General features: G+C 39.5%; 1 protein-coding gene across 1 annotated transcript in view; it reads left to right on the forward strand.

Moving 5' to 3' along the window:
* The window catches only part of csmd3b (CUB and Sushi multiple domains 3b), a 2,154,916-nt gene that overhangs the window by 1,259,262 nt on the left and 880,865 nt on the right, over positions 1-14,789 (forward strand). The window contains exon 6 of the mRNA XM_073038951.1: positions 3,981-4,093. Coding sequence (XP_072895052.1) covers positions 3,981-4,093 — 113 coding nt within the window. The remainder of the gene's footprint in view (positions 1-3,980; positions 4,094-14,789) is intronic.

Consider the following 14,789-nt stretch of genomic DNA (forward strand, 5'->3'; position numbering starts at 1 on the left):
AAATTTAATTTTATGTGTTTTGACATCGATCCTTGCTAATTGAGATTGCTGATGTAGGAAACAAACTTTTATCAAACAATCTGATAGTGTTTGATCCGATCATATTTTGATCCCTTTTTATCTTTTATCTAATAAGTCTGCAAAATTCAGTTGTTAATAAATTTGAAATTGCCAAAGACCTGTTGCCCACCTTTCAGCAGTATTCTTCCAAGACCTCGGAGTTCGCTGACCTGGGTTAAGCATTATCTTGGTTTTAAACATATTTCTACCTTTTTTCAAATGATTTCATGTTCTGGCCAATCTCAATCTCCAGTTTATTCCTTCTGTAAATGTCTGAGATACCTGCAGTCTGTTAATTCTGGCTTCTTGATCATCCTGAGATTTAATTTCTCTATGCCTTCAGCTGTCAAGGCACCATTCTCTCAAGTTCCCTTTATGAATCTTGCAGCTTCTTTCTTTCTGATGTTTAGACTCTTTGTGACCCACTTGTTGCAAGTGTTTGGTCTTTTCCTCCTCATAATTGATAGTGTCTCTCGGAGTCGAGAGTCAAATTCACTTAGTTGGCTGTCTTTGAACGGCCTCACTTATGGAATATTAGATGATAAGCTAAGAAATATTGCAAATGCCCCTAGCTCCTGCCTAAAAAAAAAAGATTGTAGCAAAAGCTTTCATGGTAAATAAAAATCAATGAAACTATAAATGCAGGAGAGTGGTGAATCTGTCGAATTCTTTGCCACAGGTAGCTGTGGAGGTCAACTCTTTATGGATATTTAAGATATATTCTTGACTGGTTATGGCATGAAGGGATACGGGGGGTGGGGGGGAGAAGGCAGGAGATTGGGGCTGAGAGGAAAATTAGATCCACCATGATGAAATGGCGGAGCAGACTCAATGGGCCAAATGGCCTAATTCTGCTACTAAATCATATGGTTTTATGCCCACTGGCTTCAACCAGTGTGCATAGCTAACACATGCCACTGTGGGACAAGTATGAGCAAATTCCTGCATAAATTTTATCAGGCAAGAGTTAAATTGTTCCACGTGGCACAATCTAATCAAATGCAATTATTTCACTAATGTGGTGGGAGCACTCATAAACTTCGAGTGAAGTGGAGTGCAGTGAGCAGTTGATTCTTGTGTTGATTTGCAAATTAACCGCTCATGTCAAAGACTGTAAACCTCAGATTTTTTTCTGCTCCCTGTACTCCTATATTTTATTTCAGAGTTTCACCTGCACTCTGTTTTGGGATTAATTTCTCAGGATGATACGGGTACGTAGAAGTGGCTTCTCATTGGTCGAATTTGACTCACTTGCGGCTTGTACTTCCGTTCCAGCTCACTTCCCTTGCCTTCAAATTCCGAATCTTCCTGCAGTGTTGTTTGTGCATCAGCTTTGTAGATAGTGGGAAACTCCAGGACCAGAGAGTACAGCCTCAGAATGCAAGGACTTACATTTAGAACAGAGATGAGGAGGAATTTCTTTAGCCTGTGTTTGGTGAATCTGTGGAATTCATCACCACAGCCTGCAGTGGAACACAAATCATTGGGTATATTTAAAGCAAAGGTTGAAAGGTTCCTGATTAGTAATGGTGCCAGGGGTTACAGGAAGAAGGCAGGAGAATGGAGTTGAGAAGGATAATGATAGAATGTCACGCACTGAATGGCTTAATTCTACTCCTATGTCTTATGCTTTTATTCGATAACTTACAAATACACTCTGTGGCCACTTTGAGGCTTTTCCTGTACTTAAAAAAGTGGCCAGTGAGTGTAAGTTTGTGGTCTTCTGTTGCTGTTGCCCATCCACTAGAAGATTTGATGTGTTGTGCACTCAGAGGTGCTCATTGTTGTAATGTGCGGTTATTTGAGTTATTGTCACCTTTTTGTCAGTTTGAACCCGATCAGTCTGGCGATCTTCCTCCGACTTCTCTCATTAACAAAGCATTTTAACCCACAGAACTGCTGCTCACTGGATGTCTTTTTTTTCTGTTTTACACACCATTCTCTGTAAACTTTGGAGATTCTTGTGTGTGAAAATCCCAGATCAGCAGTTTCTGAGATACTCAAACTATACCATCTGGCACCAACAATCATTCCACAATCAAAGCCACTTACTAATTTCTTCCCCATTTTACTGTTTGGTCTGTGCAACAACTAAACCACTTGACAATGACTGCATGCTTTTATGCATTGAGTTGCTGCCACTTGATTGGCTGATAGGCTATTTGCATTAATGAGCAGGGTACAGCACATAATGTCGGTAAAATGCTGAATGAATCAGTTGTAGTTATGAGAACTGAATATGCTTGGACTCTTTCCACTTCTGTGCTTATATTCTGTTATATTCTGTGCTTTATAGTTAGGCCACACTTAGCCCCCCTCCAGTTCGCCTACCAGCTCCGACTAGGAGTAGAGGATGCCATCGTCTACCTGCTGAACCGTGTCTACGCCCACCTGGGCAAGCCGGCGAGCACTGTGAGGGTCATGTTTTTTGTATTCTCCAGTGTGTTCAACACCATCCGCCCTGCTCTGCTGGGTGAGAAGCTGACAGTGATGCAGGTAGATGCTTCCCTGGTGTCATGGATTATTGATTACCTGACTGGCAGGCCACAGTACATGAGCTTGCAACACTGTATGTCAGACAGAGTGGTCAGCAGCACTGGGGCTCCACAGGGGACTGTCCTGTCTCCCATTCTCTTCACCATTTACACGTCGGACTTCAACTACTGCACAGAGTCTTGCCATCTTCAGAAGTTTTCTGATGAATCTGCCATAGTTGGATGCATCAGCAAGGGAGATGAGGCAGAGTACAGGGCTACGGTGGGAATCTTTGTCACATGGTGTGAGCAGAATCATCTGCAGCTTAATGTGCAAAAGACTAAGGAGCTGGTGGTGGACCTGAGGAGGGCTAGGGCACCGGTGACCCCTGTTTCCAACCAATGGAAACATGGTAGAGGATTACAGATACCTGGGGATATGAATTGACAATAAATTGGACTGGTCAAAGAACACTGAGGCTGTCTACAAGAAGGGTCAGAGCTATCTCTACTTCCTGAGGAGACTGAGGTCCTTTAATATCTGCCGGACAATGCTGAGGATGTTCTACAAGTCTGTGGTGGCCAGTTCTATCATGTTTGCTGTTGTGTGCTGGGGCAGCAGGCTGAGGGTAGCAGACACCAACAGAATCAACAAACTCATTCGTAAGGCCAGTGATGTTGTAGGGGTGGAACTGGACTCTCTGATGGTGGTGTCTGAAAAGAGGATGCTGTCCAAGTTGCATACCATCTTGGACAATGTCTCCCATCCACTCTATAATGTATTGGTTAGGCACAGGAGTACATTCAGCCAGAGACTCATTCCACCGAGATGCAACACTGAGCGCCATAGGAAGTCATTCCTGCCTGTGGCCATCAAACTTTACAACTCCTCCCTCAGGTGCCAGACACCCTGAGCCAATAGGTTGGTCCTGGACTTATTTCCACTTGGAATAATTTACTTATTATTATTTAATTATTTATGGTTTTATATTGCTATATTTCTACACTATTCTTGGTTGGTGCGACTGGAACAAAACCTAATTTCCCTCGGGATCAATAAAGTATGTCTGTCTGTCTGTCTGTTCACTCATTATTTTTGTTGCTATTTGAGCAATTTGTTTTTGATTTTGATGTTTATTATTTGAAGGGATTCCAATGGGTTTTCTTTGTTTCATGGCTGTCTGTGGGAAAGACGTATCTCAGAGTTGTATACTGCATACGTACTTTGATAATAAATATAATTTGAATCTTTGAATTTGTCTTTAAAGAATTGCTCTTATTTTTAACATTAATTTGAAGACTAATCTCCTGCTTTCACCTGCAGCCCCTCCCCACCCCTTGTTTCCTATCATTTTGATGTTGACACAGGAGTGCATTGATAAAAAAAAAAGAATGGAGAAATTTGGCTGTAAATAACCAGGACAATTCAATTTTGTTTTCTTGCAGGTTATCAGGAATGAACCTGCCTCCACCCATTATCAGCAACAAGAACTGGCTGAGGCTGCACTTCGTATCAGACAACAACCACAGACACCGGGGTTTCAGTGCTCAGTACCAAGGTAACTTTATATCGGCAATTGATGCTCAGCTTCAGTAGATGATTTTGTTCAGTTACTAAAACAGAGAAATGCATCTGTAAGCTTTCAGTCATAATGTAGCCCTATGGAATTTGTTTAAAACAACAAGATTTAAAATGGAGCATGTCCGTATGTATTCAAAATGCCAAAACAGTAATTATAACATAATAGGCCTCAAAGTACAATCTCAACCTTGTTAGTGAAAGTTCTTGCCTGTTTTCCTTGGTTCTGCCACTTGTCGTATTATGATAGATCTTGCAAATTTATAATCACTCTAATGATCCTGACTCCTGCTGAAATCATTTAATGAATCATTAATTTCTTCTAACTCCTTATAAAGTGTCATGGAGAGGAAAAAATATTTCTCTTTTCAATCCAGAGTCAATTCTATTCATAATAACTTTGTTGAATTTTGAAAATCATAACAATGGCAAAGAAGTTGCATATGAAGCATATCTTTTGCGAGATATCCTAAACCATCTTCCTGGTTTACATCACTTAAATTCATCTGGATGGGACCAATCTCAAGCATTTGAGATCCACTAGGCTCTGTATTTCTTAAGTACTGGCTGGAAAGAGCACTTTTTAAAATTTCATTTAGTGTCTTTGAGCTGTTTTGTGTTGCTGTTTGCCTGCATAATTAAGAGGTAAACCTATCAAGAGCAAATAATTAATTGAAGGCAGCAATTCTGAATGAAATCGAAGCATTTGCTGCACTAATGTATCAAACACAAACCACAATAACTGTTCTTAAACTTACAGTTTTACTTTTGTGTGATTGTTTTACTATTGTATTTTATGCATTGTAAACACTTTGTACTACCTACTGGAGAGACCATACAAAACCATAAAGAATAATATTGCACCCTTAATCTTTTATTGTTGGAAGCATTAGCGAAGGTATACATATCAAATATTCCTGGGAGGTGTTGATCTTAATCAGATCTTTCAAGGATCTATCCCTGGTTCAGGAGAGAAAGAAAATGAAGACAGCTCTGTCTTGGAAATCAAATCCACCTGAGTTCAAGTTGGGTTAATAAAAGACAATACCTGGAAAAATCACAAGTAATGGAAATCTTCCCAAGACTTTGATCCTACCATCAATAAAGTCAAAGTCACTGTCAGACAGCATGGAAACAGGCTTGTGTCTGCACTGTCAAATCCATTTGCATTAATCCCATTATATGTTAATCCCCCACCATTTATCTACCACAACAAATCAGTTTAGATTTCTTAGAGAGGGTGCAGAGACCCATGCCTTTTGATCCTGAATTCAATACAATCCTACTGGAACATGTAGAATCCAAATTGTGGAACTGGTCCACATCCAGGTAATTACATTCATAAATTTACTCACGTGGAGATGATAATCCTCACTTCCTGCACTCAAATTATTTTAAAGTTTTATAAAATAAAAGTAAGTGTCTGCAAACGTTTTGGTCTGAATATTTGCTAAACCAATGTTCAAAAGAGAATATCGGGCATACCATTAGAGCCAGTGTTCCCTCTGATTTTTTTTACAGCTGCATGGACTAACAGTTGTTCAGAGCAGGAAGTTTTTTACACAGACTGAAAACCGCGCGGCACTTTAAATGAACATTATATGAAAGAAAATTCCATCTGTGTGGGAATGGTTTAGTACTGTGTGGCTGCGCACTCACAGAGCTTAGAGGGAACAGTGATTAGAACCAGCAGTGTCATAAAATGGTTGTAGAAAATGGGCTCCATTTATGAGTTTGTTAAAAACATTTCAACACTTCTGAAGTTGATCTCAGAAGAATAACAACCAACACATAAACTCAATGTTTAGAGGTTAAAGAGGTGAAAGGCATACATCATACAGCTGATTGTGCATCAAAAACGACTCTTTACAGCCTTGGCAGCTTTGTATGGACCAATGTCAATGAATGCCTGGCAGCTCATATGCAACGGCTATCATATGAGGTGTGTTAATGGCTCTGGGGCTGTACTCACTGGAATTCAGAAGAATGAGGGGGTATCTCATTGAAACCTAATGAATGTTGAAAAGCCTTCTTTAGCCAGGGAGTGGTAAACATGTGGAACTTGTTGCTGCGGGTGGCCATGTAGGCCAAGTCTTTGGGTATACTTAAGGCAGGGATTGATGGATTCTTGACTAGTCAATTCATGAAGGGATATCGGGAGAAGACAGGAGACTGAGGTCAAGAGGAAATATTTGATCTGCATGATGAAATAGTGGAGCAGACTCAATGGGCCAAATGGCTTAAACTGCTCCAATATCTAATGGTCTTACGGTTTTATAGCCTGGTCAAAGAGTAATTTATGAATTTCAAAGACCAGCCTCTTGAATGTGAGCATTTATTAAGGCAATACTCTGGCCCATTGGCTACTGACACTGGACAAAGGTGCTAGAGAGCATCCTTTCCAGCCATTTAGCTGACACCCAGATGCAGATGGAAGAAAGTAGACTGTCCCAAGTATTTCTACATGGCCCGGGAGACTGATGATAGTTGGTGGATTTACCAATTTAGAGCAGATCTACCTATGCCGGACCCATGCAATCTCAAACTTGGGGGAAAAAAAACATGGAAGTGTGTAATCATATAATAAATGGAAGAGGAAAGTATACAGTAAATGGCAGGACCCTTAGGCGTTGACATACAGAGGGACCTTGAAGTGCAAGTCCATCACTCCTTGTGGCATGGTAGTTTTGTGGTTAATGTAACGCTTTACAGTGCCAGCAATTTAGGCTCAATTCCCGTCACTGTCTGTAAGGAACATTTACATTCTTCTCATGACCACGTGGTTGCCATGGTTTTGTCATACATTTTGAAGACGTACTGGTGAAGGTTAGCACATTGTGGGCATGTCGAGCTGGCGTCAAAAGGACGCATCAATTGTGGGATGAGGCAGCACATCCATGGACTGGTTTGGTCATTACACAAACAGCACATTTCAATGTTTCAATGTACATGTTAGTGTTAACCCTAACCTTAACCCTAACCCTGATGTGTCAAATAAAACTAATCTTTAAAAAATGACAACACAAGTGGATAGGGTAATAAAGAAGGCATGCAACATGCTTGCCTTCATCACTTTAGGGCACTGTGTATAAAAGCTGGGAAATTGGATTAAAAACTTTGTTGAGTCCACATTTGGAGTTTTATCTGTAATTCTTGGATATTGGATATTGGAGGTTTTGGGGAATATGCAGAAAAGATTTACCAAAATTGGACTGTATTAGTCATAAGGAAAAGTTGGACTAACTTGGATTGTTTTCTCTGAAGTGTTGGAGGCTGAGGAGTGACCAGACATATGCATATCTAATTATGAGAGGCATAGTTAGAATAGATAGTCATTTCCAGGGGTGGAAATGGCAAATGCTATCGGGCATAGGCTTAATGTGAGAGGGAGAAGATTTAAAAGAGATTTTTGAGGCAAGAATTTGGAACACAAGTCATGGTAGGTCCCTGGAATGTGTAGCCAGGGAAGGTGGGGAAGTAGATACAATGGCAATATTTCAGAGGCATTTCAACAAAAAAATGAGCAAGCAGGAAATAGGGGGATATGGACCATGTGCAGGCAGATGGGATTAGTTTAGATTGGCACCATGGATGGTCCAGACATGCTGCACTGTTCTTCTCTCTCTGCACTTTGGATCTAATACTGAGAATATAAATTTATCTGCAGGTTTATTGACTTTGGAGTGAGCTCAAACTTGCAAATGGTGAAATTCAATGTGAATCATACAGGCTGGGTGTACAATAGCTACTCAATGCCATTCTCTTTCTCCTTTACCCACTGACATTATGGAAATTCTCCACCGAGCAGAAGAGAGCTCCTGTGCTCATACCTCAGATCTTCTTTGTAACATAGTGCAAGAGCGCCGAATATGAGCAGTGAAGCTTCACGAAACACTCTTTAAGCAGGGAGATTTTTGTCCAGTAATTTCTTCAGTTTCACTTATTTTATACAGAAATTTGGAAGTATAATAATCCATCAACCAGCTTAACTGATCACAAGAAAAACTGTGATATTCTCCTTGGTACTTCTGCATGATTTCTCTCATCGAACATAGAATGTATATCAGCACAGTATAGTACAGGCCCTGCAGCACATAATACTGTGCTCACTTTTTAACCTACTCTAAGATCAGTCTAATTCTTCCCTCCTCCATAGCTCTCCATTTTTAGAGCATTCACATACTATCTAAGAGATGCTTAAATGCCCCTAATGTATTTGTCTCTACCACTGCCATTGGCAGGGCATTCCATGCACCTATCACTCTCTGTGTAAAGAACTTACCTCTGATATTCCCCCCTGTATGTTCCTCCAATTACCTTAACATTCGAGTATTTGCGATTTCCACCTATGGAAAAAAGTCTCTGTCTATCCATTTGCTTTATACCTCATATCATCGTATACACATCTGTCAAGTCACTTCTCATTATCCTTTGCTCCAAAGAGAAGAGACTAAGCTTGCTCAACCTATCCTTGTAAGATATGTTCTCCAATCCAGAATTTTTATATACCCTAGTCTACAGTATTGTGCAAAAGTCTCAAGCACATATACAGTATAGAGCGAGGGTGCCTAAAACTTTTGCACAGTATTGTATTAGTCAAAGTGGAGCAGACAGCAATTTTGTAAATCCATCAGGAGCAAAGGACATTGGGAATGGCGAGGGTGGAAGACTGCCACAGGGGTGTGGGACTGGGGCGGAGGAGTGGTTTGTCTGTAGACCTACTGGCCCTGAGACACCAGGCAAGGTCATTTGATTCCAAACAATTGGTTTATTGATCACTACAGAATGGCTCTCTGTTGCTTCCCACTCCCTCCCCTCCCCATCCCTTTTTCCCAACTATGATTCCCCTCTCCCTCCCCTTCCCACTCTCAGTCCACAACAGAGACCCATATCCAAATCAGGTTTATCGTCACTTACATGTGTCATGAAATTTGTCTTTTTGCAGCAGCAATAGTTAGCAAAAATTAGCTGTGTATATGTGCCTAAGACTATTGCAATTATATTTGCCACCAATTTATGTTATGTCATTTAAAATATATATGGTATTTGGCAGATGGTACATGATATAAAATTAAAAATGTACTTATCATAACATGCTGAAGCATATTTTGAAGAACAGTGTGGGGACACTGGCGACCAAAAATTAAAACTACATTTTTAATATTTATATTTGTTTAGTACCTAAAAATTTGTCACTTGCTCCATATCTGTAGTTCTAGGACTGGTTCATGAATCTTTGCACTCGATAAACAGTTACCTACAAGGCAGTTATATAAAATATTTCAAGGTTTAAATACCACTGAATAATACAAAATAAAGTTCACCAGTGGTGTAAAAATATACAAGTTTTCAATATATAAATTCAGATATGTTGATGAAAGCTTTGTGGTGTGGCCTCATGGACTCCAGGAACTCCAACAGTTCCACACCACTGAAAAGCATGCATCCAAACATTCAATTTACAATGGAGATGGAGAAGAATGGTTGCCTCCCATTCCTGGACATTCTAATACAAAGGAAACTGGATGGTAGCTTCAGTCATGACATCTATCAGATGGATTTATACCTCAAAAGTAACAGCGCCATCATGCCTCCCAACTTGAAACGGTTCTTTCTACGTTGATTAACCATGCAAGAACTATTTTGAATCCGGAGAGTCTCCACAAGGAAATGAGACAATTACACATGATGTTCCTACAGAAAGGCTACAAAGAAATCAATCGGGATCTGAAAAGGGCCGACAGAAAAATCAGGAAGCCTCACAATGAAGCAGAACTGATCTCTACCTCCAGTATTCCCTATATTTTCATGGCTTCTGGAAGGATCACCAGGATCCTGAAGAAATACTGAATTATTACCATCCACAAACCCGTAAAGAAGCTCAAATCACAGCTAATGGAAAGTCAAAGATGACTTGGACTCAGAATGGCTGGTATTTACAGGATTCCCTGCGAATGTGGACAGCTTACATCAGCCAGACGGGATGCGCGGTGCAAACGTGCATCAAGGAGCACAGGAGGTGTAGCTGTTTGGGTTACCAGAGGAAATAGAATTCGCAGTGGCCATGGGATTGACTTCAATGGCACAAAACTACTGTGCCACTTAATGGCTTTTGGGACTGCCTGGTGAAGGAAGCCATTCAAATAAAACTAGAGGAAAAGAATTTTAACAAAGGTGAAGATCTTACTCTGAATAAGAACTGGAATTCAATACCACTAGACTGGACATACCCAGGCATCATCCCTGATGATGATGGCAGAGATCGTCATTGAAACATCAGTTAAAATTGATAATGGTACCCAGCTGGAAGCCCAAGAGGAGTTTATTCATGATATACAAATTTGTTATCCTTCTCACACAATTGGTTTTGATCACCTGACTCAAATTTGTTAAACAAGCTCAAAGATCAAAGTAAGTCTATTATCAAAATACACATGTCACCATATACAACACTGGGATTCATTTTCTTGTGTGCATACATAGTTAATTTGTTCACCATAAGAGAATCAATAGAAAACCACACCAATTTGAGCATTCAACCAGTGTAATAAGAGAACAAACTGCAAATGCAAAAGAGAAAAAAAATAATTAATAAATAGCAGTGAACATTGAGAACATGAGATGAAGAGTTCTTGAAAATAAGTCCATAGATTGTGGGAACATTTCAGTGTTGGAGCGAGTGAAGTTGAGTGAAGTTATCCCATCTGGTTCAAGAGTCTGATTATTTAGGGGTAATAACTGTCGGTGAACCAGATGATCAGGGTCCTATGGATTCTATATCTTTTTCCTAATAGCAGCAGTGAAGTGAGACAATATCTTTATTGAAAATATTTGTCCATTGCAAGGGATTGCTAAAAATATTCCCTTTGTAGTGTTTATACCCCATTAGTTCATAAGTATTAGAAAAGTATTTATTAATAATACATGCAAAAGAATAGTTCACACAAAATGCCAGAGGAACTCAGCAGGTCAAGCAGTGTCTGTAGAAATGTCTAAACAGTCAATGCTTTGGATCAAGACCTTTTTTCGGGATCCATCATCATAATTCTCAAGTACACTTTCCATTGTAGCATAAATCACAAATTTGCTCCTGGGGCTTCTCGAATAAAACCAGAAAATAATAGTAATACTCAGTAGGTTAGGCTGCATCTTTGGGAAGAGAAACAGAGTTAATATTCATATGTGGCCTTCCACTTCCTGCTCTGAGGCAAATTGCTTGAAATTCCCTTCAAGAAATTAAGTAGCTGATTAAATAGCATTAATAATTGCTGTTTAAATTGCATTCCAAGATTTCATTAAATTGGATCATAGCAACAGATGTCTATGGAAGTATGATACAGAGATGCTTTGGTTAGTTACCAAATTATTCTAGCCTTTGTGCTAATTTGCTACATTATGTTCATACCTTCACACAAAATGAATAATCAGCTGTGGCCTTGAACAGTAGGAAGCATAGTCATTAATTGATGAATACTTGAGGCAAGGAACACATTACATTGTTCCTCATTACATATTACATATCCTCTGGATAAATGATGTCCCTAAGTGTCCAACACAATCAAAGTGACCTGTAATTTAAAACACTGAGGAGCAGCTCAGCTTGTGCTGATAAATATTTTAGAGTTTGTCAGCTTAATAACCTCACATCTTTTCATAATTCATAATCTAATAATTGCATAATATTGTTTGTTGCTCTGATTGTATTCACTCCACTATGCCACAATTGGATCAACTCCACTGATACATAGAGTGAAAGTAAGTCATTAAGTTATTTTGCAGCAAGAAACAAAAATGTCAGTTTTGTGACATTTCTTAATACACCGAATTTCTACCTGTGACAGTTGAGTTCAGACATTGTGCAGATCAGGGAGTCTTTGTATCTGACACTGGTGAAATTAGGCTGTTATATCCACTAGTGAGGGAGTGGCTGACACTACCAGTACAAATGAATTAAATGGGCAGCCTTACAAATGAAATTATCCCAATTATGGAAAGAAATCAGAATGGGGACAGACGGTGAGTGCTGTAGAATTCATAGCTCCATCTGCCTCAGAAATGAAGGATGATTGCTAAGCATGGTAATGGCAGCCCCACAAACTAATAAGCTGTGATTCCTCATCTTCAGACGCAGAGGAGGTTAAGTAGAAATCTTGATGAGTGATGAGAAGATACAAGCCCACATACTCACACAGTTGCTCTGCAGTGCAAGTTGCACTGCTTTCTGGTTTGTTTGCAGTACTGAAACTCATACCATCAAAGTTTAAAAAAATGCAAATGATGATTACTTTAAATAAAAACGTACTGAGACTTTCAAAGTTTAAATTAAATTTATTATCGTATCAAAATTCAAAGTAATTTTTATTAACAAAATACATATATGTCACCATAAACAATGCTGAGATTCATTTTCGTGGGGCATAGTCAAGGAAGCTATAGAATAATTACTATAACGGAATCAGTGACAGTCATCCACAAATAGGGTGTTCATCCAGAGTGCAGAAGACAACAAACTCTGCAAATACAAAAAGAAGAAACAATAATAGTAAATAAATAAGCAATAAATATCGAGAATGTGAGATGAAGAGTCCTTGAAAGTGATTCCATTGGTTGTGGAACATTTGGTTGAGGCAAGTTAAGTTGAGTCAGGTTACCCCTTTGGTTCGAGTTGAGGGGTTGTATACTATTTTGAGATTCATTTTCTTGTAAGCGTTCACAGTAGAACAGAGAAATACAACAGAATTTATGAAAAACTGCACACAAACGAAAACTGACGAGCAACTAATGTGCAAAGGAAGACAAAGTCAAATGCTGTATGAATGTTGAAGTGGCATAAAACATTGGTGAGGTTTAACTTGGAGTATTGTGTGCAATTCTGGTCAGCTACCTCTGGGAAAGATATCAATATAATTGAAAGAGTGTGGAGAAAATTTACGAGGATGTTGCCGGGACTTGACAACCTGAGATATAGGGAAAGGTTGATTAGATTAGGATTTCATTCCCCAGAGGGTTGGAGAATGAGGGGGGATTTGATATGGGTATAAGGATTACAGATGGGGTAAACGCAAGCAGACTTTTTCTCACTGAGGCTGAGTGAGTCTAGAACTAGCAGTCATAGGTTAGGGGTGAAAGGTGAAATATTTAAAGGGAACATGAGGAGGAACTTCTTCAGACAGAGGATGGTGAGAGTGTGCTGCCAGCAGAAATGTTTGATGTGGGTCCCATTTCAACTTTTAAGATTAATTTAGGTAAATACTTATAGGTAAATAAGAGGGCTATGGAGGGCTATGGTCCAGGTGCAGGTCAATGGGACTACGCAGAATAATATCTCAGGCTAGACTAGATGGGCCGAAGAGCCTGTACTCTATGACTCTATATTTTTGATAAATGATCAACCTCAACACAAAAAAAGTGGTTGGGTTCTCCCTGCCTCAGGTTGGATAGCCAGGCTCCCACGTCAGAAACAGCCAGAGGAAGAATGTGGTCTTATGGTCTTGATAGGAGTTCAGTGGTAGGGATGCAGGAATTAGTTCTTAATGCAGTTAGGACGATAAGGTATTTGAAGATAAATCCTAGGTAGCCTGATGTCCAGTTTTTCAGGTCTACTCTTCTGACATTGATTTCCGAGGTACCTATCCCTGTAACCATAGCACTTGTACCTGCAGTCCTCCTGGCTCCTTACAGAGAAATGGTATCAATTGCCCATTCCACCTAGATTGCGTTTGCTCTGTCCAGATGTTTTGAAGCTTGCTGCTCAAAATTCTTCATTGTTTAATAGTCAAGAAATGTGAAGTGATTGACAGCATTTGAGTTACACCATCACACCTAGAGATGCTAAGGGATGTACATTGTTTTCTGAGGTGCATAAGTTCAGCATTTAAAAGCCACTAGCCATTCGTGATGTTGCTGATAGATTCATCCAATAAATGCATAGTTGCTCTGGGTTGACTCTACGATCATTAGAGTCGTGAAGTTGCTGTTCAGTCTGCTCTGCACACAATGACCGTGTGAATATATGCAGATATATGTGGACCTATGGACTCACTTTCAAGGACTCTTCACCTCATGGTCTCGATATTTATTGCTTATTTGTTCTTATCTCTTCTCTTTTGTATTTGCACAGTTTGTTATCTTTTGCACCTTGGCTATTTGTCCTCACTGTTGGGTACAGTCTTCCATTGATTCAATAATGGTTCTTGGATTTACTGAGTATGCCTGCAAGAAAATGAATCTCGGGGTTGACATATGCTGATATTTTTGTATTTTGATAATAAATTTACTTTGAACTTTGATAGGTCAATTGTATATCATGATCCATGAGGGCACATTTTTAGAATCAACCTAATTTAACCCCCCCCCCCCCCTTACATTTCTAGAAATGGCACATTTCATCCAGGTGTAAGGCTACACTGAACTATGGTAGAAAAATATCACGATAAGGTTTTAGTTACTAACCATACAGGCATGCAGTTCTACTCATTACAAATCATTGTTATTTTAAAGTGGAGAAAAGTTCAACAACATTATTGGGCTTGATTTAACTGTATTTGTACAGGTTCTGAGGTAGAGGCCTATGTACTCCAGCCCTCACAACTTAAGTCTAGCAAGGTTTCAGCAACCATGGAGAGTTTTGACTATTGACCTGACCCTGGAAAGAAGCCAAACCTAGTAGTAAAAGT

The sequence above is a fragment of the Hemitrygon akajei genome, chromosome 1, assembly GCF_048418815.1.
Source record: "Hemitrygon akajei chromosome 1, sHemAka1.3, whole genome shotgun sequence".
Classification (NCBI taxonomy): Eukaryota; Metazoa; Chordata; class Chondrichthyes; order Myliobatiformes; family Dasyatidae; genus Hemitrygon; species Hemitrygon akajei.